The 20,211-nt window shown below is 41.6% G+C and overlaps 1 protein-coding gene across 1 annotated transcript in view; it reads left to right on the forward strand.

The window, feature by feature from the left end:
- The window catches only part of LOC108920009 (unconventional myosin-XVI-like), an 86,695-nt gene that overhangs the window by 49,553 nt on the left and 16,931 nt on the right, over positions 1-20,211 (forward strand). Inside the window, 9 exon segments of the mRNA XM_029258151.1 lie at positions 2,022-2,174; positions 2,762-2,962; positions 4,089-4,164; positions 5,763-5,911; positions 9,169-9,255; positions 9,399-9,604; positions 14,556-14,658; positions 16,856-16,952; positions 17,749-17,971. Coding sequence (XP_029113984.1) covers positions 2,022-2,174; positions 2,762-2,962; positions 4,089-4,164; positions 5,763-5,911; positions 9,169-9,255; positions 9,399-9,604; positions 14,556-14,658; positions 16,856-16,952; positions 17,749-17,971 — 1,295 coding nt within the window.

Consider the following 20,211-nt stretch of genomic DNA (forward strand, 5'->3'; position numbering starts at 1 on the left):
ATATTGTGGCTTCCGCACAGGAGGAGCTTTCGGATCGGCTTAGACGGAAGTAGACCCGAGTTTTCCTTTTTGATGGAGTTTTCGTGCAGAGCGCTGATCAAGGGTTCCTCACAGTTAAGAGGAAAACACTCCCCTTCAACCTATGCTGCTGTAGATGCCAAAGTCTCCGTCAGCATTCTTTATCAGTGTTTTTCCTTCAGATATTCTGCTCACTAATTAAAGGCCATGTTAGTCTTCTTGTTAGGCCCATTAAAATCTGAAAAATGAGGTTGTAAGGTTTAGGAAAACATATAAAATCACTGATAACCGCTGGAGGTGTTTGCTCACAAGTTCTAATACTGTGTACAGAGAGGGCAATTACTGAGTCTAAACTTATTAATTAAAGCTGTAAACATGGATTTATATTCATGAGGGGCTTCATCCTTCTGTGTTTTCTTAATTAACTAAGACCATACCGTGACCTTCCAGCTCCTCACTTCTGAAAATGAAATTATGGTATGGTATTTTTATTTCTTATTTTCTATAGAGCAAATTTATACCATTGTGCTCTAAGCAATACTCCTCCTTGCGCACAGAAGGTTTTTATTCGGTTTTAACCTCGGAACTTTATTCTAATGAAGTGTCTTGTAAGTACAACTTAGTGTTGATGATGTCAGAAGAGAGTACAGACAGCTGTAAGTGGCTGTGTAGGTAGACAGAACTGGCAGCGTATTGCAGGTGTGGCTTACAGAGGCTATGAAACGGAGTATAATCCCACCAGAGAACTCCAGGTTCTCTCTGGAGCAGTTGTTTTGAAAAACAAATAAATAAAAGGGGAAGTGTCCTCAGGGCTTACTGTCTCCCAGACAGGGACTTTATGTGCCACTAATAAAAGCTCCATTACATCACCTGCACCCCCCTCCCCTCCCCTCCACCCCCACAGCTTCATGGCCTCCTCATTTGTACAGCTCCAATGGCCTATAAACATGACAGGGTTAATAAAGTGCCAGCAGATGGAATAAGGTCACTCCCTCGCACACTTGATGATCTCACATGGCCTGCCATGCGGTGGACACCGTGGCTGGATAAAGATTTCCGTTAAGGAGGGTTCTACGACGGTGGAAACCGGCCCTCTGACATGTTTTACAGCAGCACTTCTGTCCGGTGTACCTCCACTGCTCTGCACTGCACTGCTGGTGTTGCTTTTCCAGGTTGGTGATTAAGGTTGAAGAGGAGCCCCAGTGGCCCTCTAACAGACACCCCTTTGGTTACTTAACAGCGAAGGAAGGGGGTGTGAGGAATATAAGACAGGACAGAATGTTCAGGCCAACCTCACCCCCCTCTTTTGTTTTGGTACAAGAGAACACTTGTACATATATTATATTATGTCAGACCTAGGAAATGCAAGTTGCAGCCTCAGGCTGAAAGCTGTGTTGATCTTCCTAGATTAATGGCTATTAGTTAATGTTCTTTTTTATAGTGCTTTTGTTTTGGCTGATTATTCTACTCTGTTTTCTGAGTACTACGTTTGTATTCATTGACTCACTTTCTTTAACTGCTTGTCCTTGTCAGCATTGGGATGGTTGAGAGTCCATCCTAGAATCACCAGGCTAGGAGAGGTACTCCCAGGATGGGATGCCAGTCCATTGAAGGATAGCACAAACTCACACATTGCTGTGAATTCAGAGTCACCATTTAGCCTGAAACACATCTTTCGACTGTGGTACAAAAGCAGAGATCCTGGAGAAAACACACACAGACAAGGGGAGGACATTCAAACTGAACTGGATCTGAACCTACACACTAACAGCCCAGGCTCTGTGAGACAGGAGGACTAACCATTATACCGCAGTGCCTCCTGTTCAGAGTGTATACCGTACATATACATATACAGATTTCCACAGTATATCCCTTTTAATCCATACAAAGTGATAATACTCTAGATTAGTGTTATTAGAAAATGGAAAGCAAATGGGGATCAACTGTAAAGTGCTGCGCATCTGTGTCTGTGCGTATTTATTCACATGTGTGTTATTCTTCAGCTTTGCATAAACATGACCAATGAGAGGATCCACCAGTACATCACTGAGACGCTTTTCAAGGAAGAGCACTTGGAGTGTCAACAGGAGGGTATCACTATGGAAACCAGCTACACACTTAGAGACCAGACCCCTGTTCTCAATTTCTTCTTCCAGGTACTAAAAGAGATCTTTCTGAATAAAAGCTTTATTTCTTTTTTAAATTCATTTTTACTTTTGTTCTCACGGTCAGTGAAACATGTATTACATGCACTGGTTACTTAATGTCATAATTACAAAGGGAGTATGTATCAAGAGTTTTTACACTCACCAATTTATTTCATTAAATACAGCTATGTCTATTTGGACATATTTCATGGTTTCACAGGGAGCTTGAAAGCTACCACTTTTACAGAGATGGTCCGAAGTAGTAAGTTATAGTATAGTAAAAGGTTTTGTCCCTGCTTGCTTTATAGTGACAAATTGATGCTCCTTCAAAAAATGTCTTTTTCAACTAGTTGGCTCAAAGGGATCAAATATAATTCTCTTGAGGATTTTTTGTGTGTTCTTGAAATTTCACATCTCACTGATGTAGTAAAAATATACAAAGTACACACAGGGTGGTTCATTATGTAAGGTCTCTGACACAGGTCTTACGACTATATGGTCGCAACTGCTTATTTCATGGTGTGATGGCTGTAATTCCAGTCCTGCAACCCCATGCTTGTGCTCAATTCTTATTTCTTCTGCTCCTTTCTTCCCAGGAGCCCGATGGTCTGCTCTCCGTTTTGGACTCGGAGAGCCGAGCTCTGCAGCCAGAAGAACAGAATGCCTACCAGAAGCTGCAGGCCCATCAGATTTCAGTCAGTGCCGGTAGTGTAATTATGTCCGCTCAGGATGGCAATGGCAACCCCCCACTTGAGAACCAGGGGCCCATCTTCTCCATCAGGCATTATGCAGGCAAGGTGGGTTGTGGATGGCATTAAGTGAAGTGAGTTGAAAATATATGACAAATTGCTCTTGTTTTGTCTGCGCAGCTGGTGTCTGGGTGTTCAAGAATAGTAAGAGTCCAGTTCTCATAAACTCCATAAGCATGTGAAGCAATTTGACTTTCATGAACCATCCTCTAGTACAGGTACTCACTGTCTTATGTGAGAAATTGCTGGGCATCTGTCGTAAGCAAAGACATATTTGTCTGGGCACTATTTCTATACAGGGATAAAAGTTAGATAAGAGGGCATTGTTATAGAGTTGGTTGTCAAAAAGTGGCAGAAGTACAGGCAAAGTGTAATAATTTAAAATGCACATACTGCTGTTTTAATAATATTACTAATGACGAAAGGAGTTGTTATTTTTTTTTTGGAATTCCATTCTGTGAAACATTATTTGTTGTTCAGGTTATAAGAATGTGGTAAAGGGACACTTTGCACATTTTTTAAGCAATCCAGCTGAGGAGTACAATGGGAGGAGAGTAACTTCCAGTACGTGTCAGTACCAGACAGTCATAAACACACATTGTCAGTCTTTTTTTAGTGCCATCTTAATGACTGATAGAAAGAAAAGACCGGCCTTAAAACGTAACCTAAGTCTACTTCACACATATGTACCCTTCACAATGAGTTATTTTTCCTCCTGGTGGAGGCGCAGGCCGTATGCTGCTCTGCACGTGCAGTTGCCTCGCTCCACAAAGATGACGCCTTATCTAAGATAATAAGAATTAGACTCACTTGTCTCCACACTCCTTCCTTGTAATGAAGGGAAGGTTCCTCCTAAGTGTGTGTGTGTGTGTGTGGACCATATACTCCATAGAACATAGGAGGAAGGTTACAGGTTATGTTTGTCGCTTGACTGAGTCTTGAACAGGGGACGAAATGTGAGATGATGGCAAAGAACATGGATTTTCTACCTGAGATCAGTCTATGTTAAGTTCCCTGATAAAATGGTCAGCCATATAAGCAGAAAAAGCTGTAAGGTGCTTTGGATAAAGTAATGCTTGATCAGTCTTTATTGTGTCCATCGAAGCTATGGTTGTTTAACTGATACAAACCTCTTTGTGATGTGCTGTTCATTTCTTGGTCCTTGGTTTGGCAGACAACATATGACCTCTCGGGATCAGTTGAGAAAAACAAGGACAATCTCCCACGGAGTATCCTTTTTGTGATGAGATGTAAGTCCTATTTAAGTAGCCCGCTCCCTTTTTTTTCTTTTTCCTCACAGCAGAACAGCCACTTGAAATTCAGCTTTAAAGAACTGAGAAACGTTATAACGGCATAAATCGCATTTATTTCTCAAAATGTTGTATGTTTGCACATTTCCTCAAACGGCAAACTTTTTCTGTGTCAGCAGCATGCGTTACGAAACGCTGACGTGTTTCGAGTGGCAGGACGCACAGAAAACCTTGTCAAAACTTCCCACAGACACGTGCGTGGTGCTAATTGCCACATATAATTAGCATCACGCAGAAGTCAGGTTCACTCAGTAATGTTGTACGCCTTTCTGTCTTCCATGTTCAGTTTTGTTGAATTCTATTTTTCACAGGGGTGTTTATTTGCGGGGGGGTGCGGTGGCGCAGTGGGTTGGGCCACAGTCCTGCTCTCCGGTGGGTCTGTGGTTCGAGTCCCGCTTGGGGTGCCTTTCGACGGACTGGCGTCCCGTCCTGGGTGTGTCCCCTCCCCCTCCGGCCTTACGCCCTGTGTTACTGGGTAGGCTCCGGCTCCCCATGACCCCATATGGGACAAGCGGTTCTGAAAATGTGTGTGTGTGTGTTTATTTGCGTGCTAATTAAAGATATGAAAGACCAGGATTGATGGGGAAAACATTAAAAGCTCAGCATGGGGACCGAGAGATGGAAGAGGGAGACGTGAGCTAAGCATGAGGTTTTGGCGGCACATGTATAACACCACAGTGAGGGAACGAAATAGGAAGGAATTATTTTTTTTTGGTCTGCAACTCAAGTTCCGTCTGTAAATGCGTGGATGACCAAAACGTTTAATTCTCACCCACTTGAAAAAGTAGCTTTTGGCCTGCATGACATTTCAGCTGTATTCTGGAATGTGTGGACACCCTTCTGGAACTTATTAAATGGAGCTACTTGGTAACAAAGGGTTATTAATATATGTGATACCTATGACACACCTATGATATATTAATTAATTATTAATATAACCTTTTGACCTTCTGCCATTGTTTTATGTAGGTGGACATACTCACAGTTTTCTCAGTGTACCGTTTCTGTGTCTGTCTGCGGCTCAGTGCCGCTGAGAAACTTAATTTGAAAAGAAAAAAAAAAAATTAAGATTGCTGTATGCATGCTAGAATCAGAAGGTGCAGTCAGTTCAGGAAAACACCTGGGGAGACTTTCAGCCTTTTTTGCCACTGAGGTGGTTTGCCAGTCGATTTGAATGTTTTTCTAAGCGTTTAAGCGGGGTAAAGCATTACTTCTGTACTTTAGATGTGAGAGGAGGTAATTACTGAAAGTACCTGGATTAATTAGTGCAAAACATGTACATCTCTGTTAGGCTTCTTCCTCTCGGGCAATTCACAAACACCCACACACAACCGCTCTTCTGCACTGTGCTGCAGACAAGTTCCCATTCATCTTTCCCAGGCAGAAGGGCCCCTTTCAGTGGGGTGCTGCTGTGTGGGAGAGGGCCAGATAAGTCCTTCAATGGCACCATTGTGTGTAGTAGGAATACAGCCTTGTGTGTCACTGCACATCTGGAGCCATGGCTCACTGTGGCCCATTTCCCCCTGTCCTCCGCACAGCCAGCGAGAACGTACTTGTCCGTCAGGTGTTCCAGTGCAAACGGGCACACACCGGGCTGCTGCTTCCGCCTCACCGCTGCCTCGAGCCTGGCCAGACAAGGATCTCACCTGCGACAGCCATGGAATCAAAGTACAGAGACATCAGCAAGGTGCGATCTCATATAGATGAAGCCCTGTCACGGGGTATGGGGGGTTAGAGTAATAAAGCTGGACATAAGAACTCCTCTTTTCCAGTGAAGCACCATGTCCCTTTCTCTGCGTTTTGTGTGTTGTCGCTTGTCTTTGTCCGACTGGGGATGCCAACATTGTACCCGTCAGCTGTCTTCTGTGTGGTTATTTACTTTATCGTTGCTGTCCATTTGCGTTTTAGATTTTATTCATTTGCATCTTATCTGGAGTGCCGCCATAGCTTCTGTTCTGAAAGAGGGAAGCAGTCCGAGCGTTCACGAACCCTTCTATTACATACACACACAATTATGGATCGTTTGATCTTCGGGCAGATATATTGCTGTGGAAGGTCGTGATTCGGAATGGGTGCGCTCTGCTATGGATACGGAGGTCTTCAGGAGGGTCAGAATGCAGGAGTCTCATGAACAAGCCACTGGCCACTGAGGGAAGACAAGGTCATTGTGTGAGGCTAAAAACAATCTGTGTCAGCAGCTGGTTTCCGCTCCACAGCGGGTGCACTTCACATGTGACCTGCCAGCAGAACAAACAGTGTCTCTATTTTTATCTGATGAAGATAGCCTTCGGAAGTAGATTTAAATTTAGAAACTGTTACCCTAAACTCTCTTTCTATGGGCTTGTATTGATCCAGACTTTTCCAAGCGTAAAACACAGCTGTCAGCTGACAAGATCATAGATCCTCTCCACTTGCTCGGAATGAGTCCATAGCAGAGTGAAGTCCAGCTTTTATTAAATGAATGAGCGGGGTTTGTGCAATTCATTAAATGACGAGAATATTTATTCTGGGAAGTGTTTCTTTGAAAAGCATGGAGGAGATGCCTATTGTTTGGTTCGACAGAAGAGAAGAGCACTTGTGTCTTGTGTAATGCGTTTTATGTGATCACTGGGTTTATTTTTCAGTTCAATTGGCATGATATATCTTTGTGTATGTGTGTGTGTGTGTGTGTGTGTGTGTGTGTGTGTGTGTGTGTGTGTTGTACTATGATGATCTAACATGATGCAGAAACAATGCATGTGGTTGGGCTACACTTAGTGAACAAGACCTGCTGTTTTTCATTTCTCACAAACAGCAATGATTAGTGGCCTCGAATGAGGAAACTACAATCTTATATAAGACTGTTTGATAATTTTGGTTGCTGTTTTCAGCCTGGGGGGTGCAGTGGCGCAGTGGGTTGGACTGGGTCCTGCTCTCTAGTGGGTCTGGGGTTCGAGTCCCGCTTGGGGTGCCTTGTGATGGACTGGTGTCCCGTCCTGGGTGTGTCCCCTCCCCCTCTGGCCTTATGCCCTGTGTTGCTGGGTAGGCTCCGTGACCCTGTATGGGACAAGCGGTTCTGAAAATGTGTGTGTGTGTGTTTTCAACCCCTGGTGTCTTCTATGTTATGTTTTCACTTTAAAAGAGCCATGTACCTGTTTTCCATTCATCTTTTAATGCCATAAAATCTTTCATGGGGTAGACCTTGTTTTCATGTCCCTCTATCCTAGCCATGCCGCCACCTCTTCCCAATAAAGGGACACACTATACTTTATATAATACACAACAGTCAAGTTTGGTCTGAGAAGCCCTCTGAAGGTTTCAGAGTGAAGGCGTCGGGCATCCTGCCACAATCAGTCCAACTTCGGTGGAAACTGAGTGCATGGCAACATGACATTGACTTACTCCCCAGTCGCAAGCTTCTTCTTCAGTATAGATTAGGATCTCCTGCGTAATAGTGGTATTTGAAGGCCTGGCTTAGCAAAGCGCCTCATCCTGCACAGACTGTGTCCACCCTGAAGTGTCTTAACCATTCAGTGCCATTCATGCAAAGCAGTTCAGATAATTCTCGTTTAACTCATAAAGTTTTAGTAATTGAAACAGGTTCAGGGAAGAAAGCTGTTATGATGATTCCATTTTGGCTTTTAATAAAAGTCTTGTGTCTTCATGGGGGGCGTGGTGCCTCAGCGGGCTTGGCTGGGTCCTGCTCTCTGGTGGGTCTGGGGTTCAAGCCCTAATTGGGGTGCCTTGCGACAGACTGGCGTCCCATCCGGGGTGTGTCCCCTGCGCCCTGTGTTGCTGGGTTAGGCTCCGATTCTCCGCAACCCCACTTGGGACAAGTGGTTTCGGACAGTGCATGTGTGTGTGCGTGTGTGTGTGTGTGTATCTTCACAGTGATGCCCATGGTTCAAAGGACTATTGCTGTTTTTGTTTTCTTCAGCTGGTAATTTCATCGAATGCAGTCCACCACTTTGGCAAGATTTGTGAAAATACAGGTGTGGGGATAAAAGTCTTGACGTGCAGTTCTAATTTTTGTGTAAAAACACACGTCAATAATCACCAAAGTGAGGAATGTTCCAGCACGGTGTGAGTCAATGCATGGCACGTGGTTTTCACAGTTTTTTGATATAGAACACAAATGTTGGCAGAATTAAGGTACGAGTTGTGTAAATTAGCCAGTGAAATGTGTACCTGTTATTACATGTGATGTATTTCAAACTGCTGTGTATTCTTTGCTGTGTATGTTAAAGGACTTCTTCATGTTTGGGAAGAGCAAGGGGTACATTTCTGAATGGCTAATTAGGCTGCAGTATCAGGGCAGGATCTGTGAATCTTGATGTGTCAAGGGAGGAATACCTGTTAAAGCTGCTCACAAGACAGGCCATCGGAGAAATTTGTCAGCTGATTCTTCCTGATGTGGAGAACGAAGTGGCAGGTTTCTGTGCCCTGCTTGCGATTACCCTGCCAAGATCACTGCAGCTCTCTCCTTCTCACACATCACTGGGAAAATGCCACTGTGCCACAGTAAAAGCACTGTGGTGATTTAAGCAGAAAAGAGCTACCTCTGTGACTTACAATTAAATCACACCTAGAAATAATTTATTCACTTAGTTGAACCTCACCCACTTCTGTTCTGTCAGTTGCACCTCATTTTCCTGTCATGAAACTTGCAAAACTTGCTCATACAGGGAACACTCTGGCACAACCAATTTGCGTCTGACTGCGCTATGATCACACAAATGGTGCCTTCAGGTCATTACCTGTTTAAAAGCATCAGGAAAAACTGCCGATGCATTGGGATTCTGGGTTTAGGAGCAAAGATAAAGCTATGAATGATTCTCCCCTGTTGTTAACAAGACTGAAATCATTGCTACTATCTGTAATTAGCCTCTTATTAGCATAAATATGTGTTTTCATTGTTAACTGTTCAGGCAGTATATGTGTGTGCTTCGTCTTTATCCCATACAGCTTCTGGAGAAGGATGGCTCAGGCTCAAGCTCTTTGCTGCAGAGACTGGAGCAGTGTGGACCGGTGACGTTGGCAGTTCAGATGAGGGTGAGTATGTAACCTTGGCTAGATGTACATAAAAGCCCAGGGGGTGAATTGTGTTCTTTCTTTTTGCGTCACTGTCACTCTGGTTGATGGTTTTGACAAGGCGAGTCGCTGTGGTTTTGGTGTTTGTTTCCCGTGTGTTTTAGAATTCCCTCTTCGAGATTACCGACAAACTCAAGTGCTGCACCCCTCATTTCATCCAATGCGTAAAGCCGAATGGCTTGAAGCGGCCGGACTCCTTTGACAGCCTCCACGTGTCTGCGCAGCTGCAGCATGTGGGTGTTCTGGAGATGGTGAAGATGATCCGTTATGGATACCCTATACGATTGCCCTTCATCAGCTTTCTGACCCGGTGAGACCCTAAAGCAGTCATTGACTTATATGACCCTAAACATAAAAAAATATGTGGTAGGTAAGTTATTGAGCACATTGGAAAAAGCAACTTCTCAATCATACTAACAATAGTCCTGTGCAAATGAAATTGAGCCAAAAAAGTCCAACCTTGCTTTTGCTCTTCTGGTATAATTTCAGTAGAGGTGATCAAAGTTCACATCTGAAGATGATGTGTGCTTGTGTTAGCATAAACTCATGTCACGGTGCCCTTGGGGAAGACTGGAATGACCTGATCTTCCATTATGTTCATTTCAGCTCTGGGATGTTTAAAGGCAGCAGCAGTGGGACACATTTCAATTCACTCATTGTCATGTCAGCTCTTGGGGATGCGATGCTGAGAGTGATAGGACCTGGAGGCTTTACACTCCATTTTTCTCTCTTAGGTCACCGTAACCTGAATTTCAAAGATACAGTGTGGAATGAGTCCATAAGCTTTACTGGTTTAACTTATAATCTCTCTTTCTATTTTATCACTCTTCAAGTGGGCATGGAATACTGTGCGCCGAACTTAAAAATTTGAACAAATTAGCTGAAAGGATTTGCAGGCCCATTTTCCTCAGAATGTACCATGATTACTGCGCATGTCATGGTGACAGTGCCGAGAACAGACCCTGAGAGTTTCAGTGCCACACTTGCGAAGTGCTGAAAAGGCTCTCTGAGTCCACTTGCTCGCTTCCTCCCAGCAGCTTGCTATGATGTGTTACAGTTCTCACTATCTCAGTACATGCAGTAATGGGCTAAAGGATTAGTGTGTTTCCGTTAAAGTTCCTGGCTGATAATCAGAGAAGACGGAGCTGGTAACTCACGGGAGAATTTAAAAAAATTAAAATAAAAACACATCATTAATCTTGCAGCATTAGTCAAAGGATACAGCTGTTCTTTCCCTCACTTTAGAGACATGGACCACCTGGATTAAAATGTTCGCAAGGTGTATTGAACGGCACTGATTGGGATGAACAAATAGGGTTAAATTGCTATTTGCGCTTCTAGGGTGACGTCACAGTGTTACACGCTGTGAATGATACACAGCATTGCACAAAAGCCAGTCATACAATATGAAAGATAAATCAGGGTTTCATAACCCAGGTGTGTCATGTGATTGATATGAACTTATCATCATCGTCCCACACACTGCCCGCTATGACCAGTCAATGTTTATCTGTAATCGTATAATCTTATGATCTTGAAAAATAACCTTTTTATTGCTTTGAATTATGTAAAAGTATATTATTCACATATCATTTGTTTGCTGAGGAAGTGGTGTACATATGGTCCTCAGAGTGAGAGGGGAGAAGCACCTTGTTGCAGTGATCAGGTCTTTCTTTCGTGTAATGGATTTGATATTTCTAATTTTTCTGGATCCAGATGTAGAGTTTCAGTAATTTTTTAAGACATCCTCTTAGTGTTCTTTATCTGTATATCAAACTAATGCAGAAGCCCCCACAGTCGCCCACATGATTAATTCTGTTTCCATTATCTATAGAGAGCAATAGAGGTGTTACGTGTTTGAATTGTTAACACCACAGTGGGATAACACCCATTCCAAATGGGCTGACGCCAGGGGTCAGTAGACAGAGGGGAATTGTGATGTAAATTCCTTTTTTTAGAGGTCTTTTGTGGCTACTCCCTGGAGGCGACCCTTCGTTTGCTGCTATTTATCACTTTGGAGTGCATTGCTTTCCGACTCAAAAGACCCTACAGCTTAAATCACATGGAACACAGTGCTCAGTTCCTCTGGTCACCATTCCAATGAACTCTATGTAGTGTTATCAGCTTACACACCTTATTCACCTTATTCATCCTCCTGCCTGTCTCTGACACACATCTTTTGCTCTACCATCTGTGAACTTTTCTTGATAACATAACTCACTGTTGTATTTAAAGTACAAGGTGTACAAGTTAAACAGGAAGGGAGCCAAAAAATTTCCCTTGTAGGCTCAGGCGTTGTCTGCCTTGTCCAAGAGGGTGTAGCCACTGTTTAGCAGGTAGATGATATCATCCTCCACTCCAACATGGTCATGGTGCTGTAAGGGGTCTATGCAGTCCTCATCAAAGGTGTTTCAAGACAGCCTTTCTAGTGTCTTCACGATGTGTGAGGTCAGAGCGACGTTTAGGTAAATTTTACTGCCAGTAAACAGCTAACTGCAAAAATGAAAGTTCCATTCAATCCACAGCAAACAAATTTTAGATAATAGAAAACTGAACAAATACAATTAAAAATAAATGAAAAATTTTGAGTTTCAGGGCATGAGAACACTGTGTATTTGATTCGATGTAGTGCTGATGTTGAAAAATTTCTTCACGGTAAAAATGCCCATGCTGTAAAGTGAAGTCTAGAAGTCCAGTCTCAACTAGAAATGAACAAGAAATAAACTCTCAGAGTTTATTCTTTGCTTTTATTCTGCTGCATATAGTTCACAGGACATACAGTATGTTACATGGACATGTCACTCCTTCCTACAGTGCTCTATGATGCATGCAGAGGACTTATTTGCACTTTTGTTCTTAGTGCCTGTGTTTTCAGCAGTCTGGATTAAATAAGCACAACTACTAGAAATGAGAAAACATTTCAAGTCCACATCAGTGTTGCTTTGCTTTTCTGTTCCCAGCCAAATCACGTGTACACAGCACTGCAAGTGAAGCATTTCTTTCAAGTAAATGTTTTCTTTACAGTAAAAATATCAGTTAGAGGCTAACAAAAGAACCATTCATGCAGCCGATCACTGATTTTTTTTTCAGTGTGTGAAAGAAAATGTATTTCATTGACTGAAAGACCACATTGTAGTCTTGATATGCTGTTGGGAGCTTCTGACTACCATGCTGTTGGCCATGAGTTGCCTGCCTGAGCACCCAGGGCACTGAGGCGTTTAATAAAGTTTGCAGGCTTATAAATCATAGCCCAGTCCCCAGGACATTATCTTTGTGGTGTTTACGATCCATTTCGCAGCACAAATATTTATGAATCGGCATCTGAGGTCCACTAAATGTATGTTTACTGCTCTGGGTTGATATACATTTATCACTGCTGTTTTTTACAAGGGTTAGCATATCAGACTATCTTGGGCATCTTAAGATATCGCTTTTAGGATTTAGCCATTCCAGAACTTTTTTTTTTGCTCTTTTTGAACTGTTTTCATGGAGAGCTGGAAACATGAGAGCTGGTGCAGAGGCTCCTCTGCCAAGCTTGTGTGAGGACCCAAGGGCTCTTCCTGTGGCCAGGGTCTGAACTCGGTCCTTCCCAGCAGAGAAGTGGGTTGTGTGCTGCTTTGTCTGAGATGCTGTGAGATTTTTGGCTCTTTCCACTTACACAGCATTCTGGAAAAATCATGGAGAGTGAGGTCTTTGGGATGGAGAGGTGGCGTTCTGTTCTGTTGTGTTGTCAGCGACACTTTCAACATACGTTCCTTCTTGAAGTCCGCGTATATGGTCATGATTTATAGAGGTAATTTGAGGTTAATTTAAAGTGTACTATTTCATATTCTAAAATAGTTTTCTTAAAATGGGGTCTCCAGACACTCATAGATCTGTCAGTTTTTTCTTGTTTGGTTTGTGTGATGCAATTCTCAAGCAAACAGATGAATCTGAAGACTACTATGGTTTCTGCGTAAGAAGTCACATGGAGGACAGACACACGAAGAGATGGGCAAATAGAAACAGGAATGGAAAAAAACAAGAAACTCCGGCCCCATAACCCCCTTTACCCAAACATCCTAATTTCAAAATAGGAGCGTGTGCCACTATATCAGCATCCAAAGTAAATTATTCCTTACTAATCTGAACGTGAAGAATGTGAACATTCCTTGAATGGCTCCAAGCACTATGGTAAATTGAGACATCAGTCTTGATGTCTATCCATTCCTCTTCCCCTGAAAACGCTGTGAAAAGTAATTGAACTTTCAGATAACTGCAAAGCAGTTTGAACCCCCTCATGTTAAATTGTGATACAGTATAGCTGTATTATTTACTTACTACATTTACATTTATTCATTTAGCAGACACTTTTCTCCAAAGTGATACTCATCTCAGAGTAAAAACTATTTCGATAAGGTTAATGATACTTGGATCACACACTTATTGTTATTACACACAGTATTTACCACATCTGTTTCACAGAATATTTTAACAATGAATAATGATGAAATATATTTAAATAGATAATTGTTTATTGTAAGGATACACAATGCTCATTGTTTCGTCAAAATTAATATTTCCACTTTCAAGTATTTTGTACCAAAAGGTAAAATTTGTGCTGAGAGCAAAGCTGTTGTTGATTTGATTACTTGAGACCAGATATAACCAAGATCACCGATTTAACAAAGAATTGCAGCCATATTCCTGCTGTCTTCTGAGCCTCCCAAGCCACACTGACCCTAGTTGTCCCCATGGTAATATGGAATACACTCCGACCGGCCACACCAATGGAGACAGATGTTAATAAACAAGCCTGAATTTTGTTCTCTTTCACCTTTGACCTTGCATTTCATTAGAATATGCAGGTCATACTGGGCATACCCTTCCCTTTCCCTGTATGAGTGTAGTGTTAAAATTATTTAATAATGTTTTTTTTAAAAAAAAAAAAAAATAAATAACTGGTTTCCTCTCGGTGGAACCTGCCTTCATCAATTCTCCATATCTAGGAAACTCTTATGATCTTCCTTTATTGTTCTATGGTTCTCTCACTGTTGTTTCAGAGCACATCATCAGGGAAACAGGAGAAGTGGGTTAAAGAGAAGCACATTAAGAGTTTCACAGTTTTCCAGGGAAATAAATCCTGTTTTGTAAATTTTTTTTTTTTTTTTTTTTTTTTAACTGCTGAATAACACTATTTTCCCCTAACTGCTGAATAAGCTCTTTCTTATAAATGTTTCTGTCTAAAACAAATGAGGTGATTATTTTCTGTGCCATCCCAGATTCCGAGATTTGGCTGCCATGACTCTAAGAAGTGACAGACTTTATTCTGTGGAGGAGAAATGTCGCCATGTTCTTCAGCATAGCAAACTTCAGGGGTGGCAGGTGGGAGACCTTTCGCCTCATTTCACTTGCATTTTGCTGCATTTTGAAATTTTCTAGGAATTATTGTGTTACTTTGGCATTTACTGCACAAGTTGTACCCATCATATCACTTAAATGAGTTAAAGTGTAACCCTGCACAACAGTGGGAGCAAAGCTACAGTCCTAAATGAATATGTACTATTTTGAAATTATTTACTTTCAACCTTATAATCTGTTTTCTCTTGTATCAAAAAATGTCATTTGGTGCTTCTTTTGTATTTCCCAATAATGTAGGTAAAAATGTTATTTACAGTAAGTGGATAATGTTTACCGTCCTACATGTGGAAGTTTTGCAAAACTAACATGTCATACTTCAGGAATTAATTCAGTGTTTATTGTTGGAGAATCCTGGTTAAGAAGACATGTGTTCAATGAATATATTTCATGTTTGGAAGCTCTTGTCTGCTGCTTTGTACATCCTCTTGCTAATTCCAGAAGTATGTTGGCTTCATTAGAGTCTACAATACAGTGCACTCTGGCTCTTTTTTTCAGGGACTGCAATAATATAACCCGGGTGATGTGAGGGGGGGTCAGGGACATATAAAATGATAGAGATGTTTAACAGCTGTGATCCATGATGGGAACAAGAGTAGATATATTCCAGGGGACAAATTAAATTCCAGCCAGCTCTCTATGGTGATTCATGGCTTTAACTAAATCCCATTTATTAAGTCACTATAAACAGTGACAATGTAATGGTTTTTCATACCATCTTTATCACATCTCTTTAACCACTAAAAAGTTCAGCAGATTGGGAGTTTCAGCTGAAAAGTGACATCACTTACTGTAAAGGAAAAGGAAGAAAGACTAAGATATATAGTAATTCATATGGAAAACAATTTATATAGTATAATACAATACAAATACAGATTTTAGTGAATCATATGTTCATATAGTTCCTAATATTCTGAATGCAAAAAGCATGTGGATAGAGAATACTTTCGGACAGAGGTATAACTTTTCAAAAAAAAAAATTGTAATATTTCATTTCTATTTTTCTTTTTATTTTGGCCTAAATTGTCCCCCTCTCCATTTCTCACCCTGTTTCCTAGCCTAGGCTTACACACACTCTGCATCTCCGACCCAAAGCTGTTTTTCCTCTCCAGGCCATCCTTTTTCCATCCATGGTAACAATAGTTCACCTCTATTTGTCTGTGCACGAGTGCAGTCAGGGAAGTCAGTGTCTCATGTCGCCTACTAATTATGTGATTCTAATGACTTTTTCGGAATGGAGTAATTGTGCAAAATGCCCTCTCTTAATCCCCTCTCTCTCCCTTACACACACATATACATGCATGTGCACAAAGTGTGTACTCCTTCTGCTCAATCTGTCAGCCAAGCTGCCACCAAAATCCCCAATCCCCAAGACTACCATTGCCATGGGCCAGAGAGGAGACAAGAGAACCCATATTGCAGGACTGGTTTTCCGATAGATCCCTTGCAGTGTCCTATTGGCCCCTATAACTGTGGGGAGCCAATCTGATCTTGAAAATCTGAAAATTGTAGTTAAATTTCAGTTTTGTTAATTTCTGTAAATACAAAACAAGGTGGTTGATATCAGAATAGATACTAGGGTTATGGTGCTGTAATTTAGATGGTAGATGCACAGCATAATTATACACAGCCCCAGCTGTCTGGTACCCTGGTACCCCATAGGTTCTAATTCCATTAGAGAACCCATAACCTTTGGAGGTCCCCTAGTCTGTGGGCACGTCCTCATATGGGTCATGTGTACAACAGAAAGATTAATGGTGTGCCATTCATTCTGAAAGATGCATACTGGCATGGTGCGTATCTCAGGTTAGAATCATCACCCTGGAAAAAGGATTGTATGGACACAGATGACTGTTTCTGTGTTATCCCTTCCTTCAGCAGCAGAATGCAATCCCAAGGATGTCCACATGTCACGTCCGCCAAGAAGATTACCAAAAAATATCTGAAACAATAGCTTTCATCTTGCCAGTCCATTTGAGACTTTGTGTGTGGGTGTGTGTCAGCTGAAAGCTAGGAATAACACCCAGCAGATTAATTTGTGGTTCTGAGTGAATCTTGGCTCTCGAGTACTGGTTCTCATAGACGTGCCAGTTTTAGTAAGCTAAGAGACAATGTGTAGTAGATTTTTTTTTTTTGTAAGTCTTATGGCATCACTCTTCTCCAGATGGGCTACAATAAAGTGTTCCTGGGCTACTGGCAGGCTAATCAGCTAGATGAACAGTGTCACCAGCTCCAAAGAAAGATTGTCATCTGCCAGAAAGGTAACATTTTGTGGTCCCTTCCAAAGCATATGATTTACCTCAAAAAAGAATTTATGTTATCTCAAACTTGTTATACCATTCCTGTCGGTAATGGCAAAAGCATAATCATATGTTGCATTTTAAATGCTAGTCTCTAGGATCAAGCCTTATTGATACCATGTGGACGAGTCCCTTATTTTGTGGATGTGTCCAAGTGCGCAGTGTGTTGTTCAGACACCACTGAACTTATCTTTCTGCCTTTTGCAGAATTTATTTAAATTCATTCAGAAATTCAAAGAATGTATAGATTAATTAAAATGCTGGACTGCTGTTAAAATTTGCTGACATTGCATCATGCAAGAGGGAACTGCTTTACATGCCTGTGTCTCCATAAAGGAACAGTGTTTAGCAGTTGATGCAAATACTGTAAACTGTAATTGCCGAACCCTAAGTGCTGTGTTGTACACAAACATGACACACCTCTTCTGTGTTTACTCATTGTTGTCATATTGTATTATTTACTCGGGTACACATTTAGCGGAATGCCTTTGACTATAATTCAATGTGCTTGACAAAAACTTGCTCTAAAATGTGTGTGGTTGTGTATAAAGTTTGCATAAGTTGTTTGTGAATGTACATGTGTGTTTATGTGCCATAGTTTACTAAGTGTGTGAGAATGTGTGTGTGTGTGTGTGTGTGTGTGTGTGTGTGTGTGTGTGTCTAAAATGAGTTTAACGTGTTTCTGTTGTAATGGGCTGTAATGTCAGGTTTGTTTGATTGATTGATAAGGCAATAACTATGTGTGTTGCCTCGGTAGTGGTGCGGGGCTGGCTGGTGAGGATGCACACGCAACCCAGGGTGCGAGTCCAGCAGAGGGAGGTCAGCAAAGTCCCTGGCTTCCCGCAGGCAACCGAAGACCTCGGCCAGCTGGCCTATGACAGTCCGGTCATCCAGACCGCTTCCAGCATCCCTCGCGAGAGCGGCAACCTCCGCAAAATGATCCACAGCCCAGTGGGCAAGCAGGAGGAGGCACACATAAGGTGACTAACCAAGTCCAGTAAACACAGTGCTAAGCTTTCAGATCCCACTGAGCGAGTGCTGTTTCACTCGCTATGATGAGTACAAGCTCACAATCATGAGCAGGCCCATCTAAGTCCTCTCCTGGCGTGATGGTGTGACACAGAGCCAGAGCCAGGAGAGACTGACCTCTGTGAAGAATTAAAGAGTAAATGAGGACACTGTGCTTCAGGTGCCAGCGCTCTGCCTGCGGGCAACAGTCACACAAGTCTGTAGGCGTATTGTGTGTAACCACACACATTCTGTACTCTTACTACTCACATCAAATGACCTCCTTCTGTGTTAATCTGGTTAAAAAGCAAAACGGTGGGTGGGAGGTGCTGCTGTATTCCCACTAAATGCTCATTTCCAGCATAAGGAGTGTGTCTTTCCTAATCTGAGAATCTGAGAATCAGTTGTGTGTGCTGGGATTTCTCTAAGGAAATGAGAGTTGTGTCTGTCAGATGGGGTGAGGGGTTGCAACCGCACTGAGTGTTTGTTTTGCTTTTATAATTCTGAGTATATCTTCTTACTAACCTTGTGAGAAATGTTAAATGTAAACCCCTTTGGACACCTGCACAATGGTGTCAGCTTTTCAAAGTTTTCAATCTTAGATCTAAAGAAACTACATGTGCCAAAACTAATTGCTTGTTATATATTTTTGAGCATAAGAATAATTTATTTGAGTATAAAGTTCCCAGTAAATGACTCACGGACATTATGAACACACACATATGCACTCAGATATATACTGTGCAAAAGGTGTGTGTGTGTGTGTGTGTGTGTGTGTGTGTGTGTGTGTGTGTGTGTCAGTGCTGTGTATCATTCATATTTATCTAAGTATGGGTATTGGATTAACACAAGTAAAAGGGAAGACTTTCATTGGGTTTTCCCATTGGGTTTTGTTCCATGATCCAAAGTTTCATTCACTTCCACAAGTATGATAACCATAGCAATAATAAGGAAACTGATGCAAATACATTGAGTGCAGAATCCAATTTCAATCACATTTAGTGTATCCAATTACGATTAGTGTTTATTTAAAAAAAAATGTACATATGTTTTTACAGTAATATGCAGTACAATGAAATATACATAGAACTGTGTCATCTGGGAAACTGAGTCAGTGCCTTAGTTTTTTAGGTCTTGTGATTGAGCAGATATTGCATAGCATTTGCTTTTTCATTGTGCTCTGCTCATTCTGATTTCTTGTCTTTGAGGGAAAAAACAAACAACTAAAAACATAAAAAACAACTACATCACTTTTTTTTTTTTTTTAATTTACTGTGTGGTAGGTAACAGATCTTTTTTTCATCTGTTTTTATTTATCTGGTTTTTATTTATCTGGTTTTTATTTATTCCTCTTAATTAGCTAGGAGGTACCTCAATTTTACGAGGCAGCTGTGCAAGAGAAAATGCAATTAAACACTGGGGTATAAACAAATTACCCATTGAAGGCTGAGTTTCCACTTTCTTGTCTGTTTTCTGTCTTGAAATTGAGAGGACATCTGCTGTGGCTGCCACAGGGTGAACAGTGATGGGGGGGGTGTTCATGGTGGCCTGGGTGGGGGAGGTTAGTCCAGGGCAAAATTCCATCAACGTCATTCACATCTTTCTGACCTCAAGCATGACAAGGACCTCTCATCAAAAGCGTATGCAAGAAGATGCAATGTGGGCCTTTTGTACAGGGGCTCTAAAATCAGCACGAACGGCCTGAGCTTGGCCAGATCACGGCTTTTCCTCTGTTCGAAATCTCTTTAGGTTTAAAACCCCCAAGAAATAGCAGATGGTGGTTCCAGATTAAAAGGGAGATATCAAACTAGGGAATACATATCATATTATGGCATTAGAGGAAGTAGATTAGACTTAAACAATTAATACTATAAATAAGCTATTTTTGCTCAGTTCTTTATCCGCTATACTGTCACTCAGAGCTTGAATGAAGGCTTTGGATAAGAAGGAAGAGATGTGTTTTAAATATGCGAAGGTGTATTTTATTGGGTTATGAACTCTGTAGGTGCATATATTTAATGTAGTGATTTATCAAAATGTTACCACACGGGTGTCGCCTCCGTCTGAGCAGCCACATCGTCTGTCTGGGAGGGGCTACTTGTTTACAGAATAAAGAAATAGAAGAGAGAGGTGAAAAGAGAAATGTAATTATGTTCACTTGAGCAGTCTTTTTGTTTGCATGTTGAATAATGCATTCTGGTATCTTTATGTC

This window comes from Scleropages formosus, chromosome 14 (genome assembly GCF_900964775.1).
Source record: "Scleropages formosus chromosome 14, fSclFor1.1, whole genome shotgun sequence".
NCBI classification, from domain to species: domain Eukaryota; kingdom Metazoa; phylum Chordata; class Actinopteri; order Osteoglossiformes; family Osteoglossidae; genus Scleropages; species Scleropages formosus.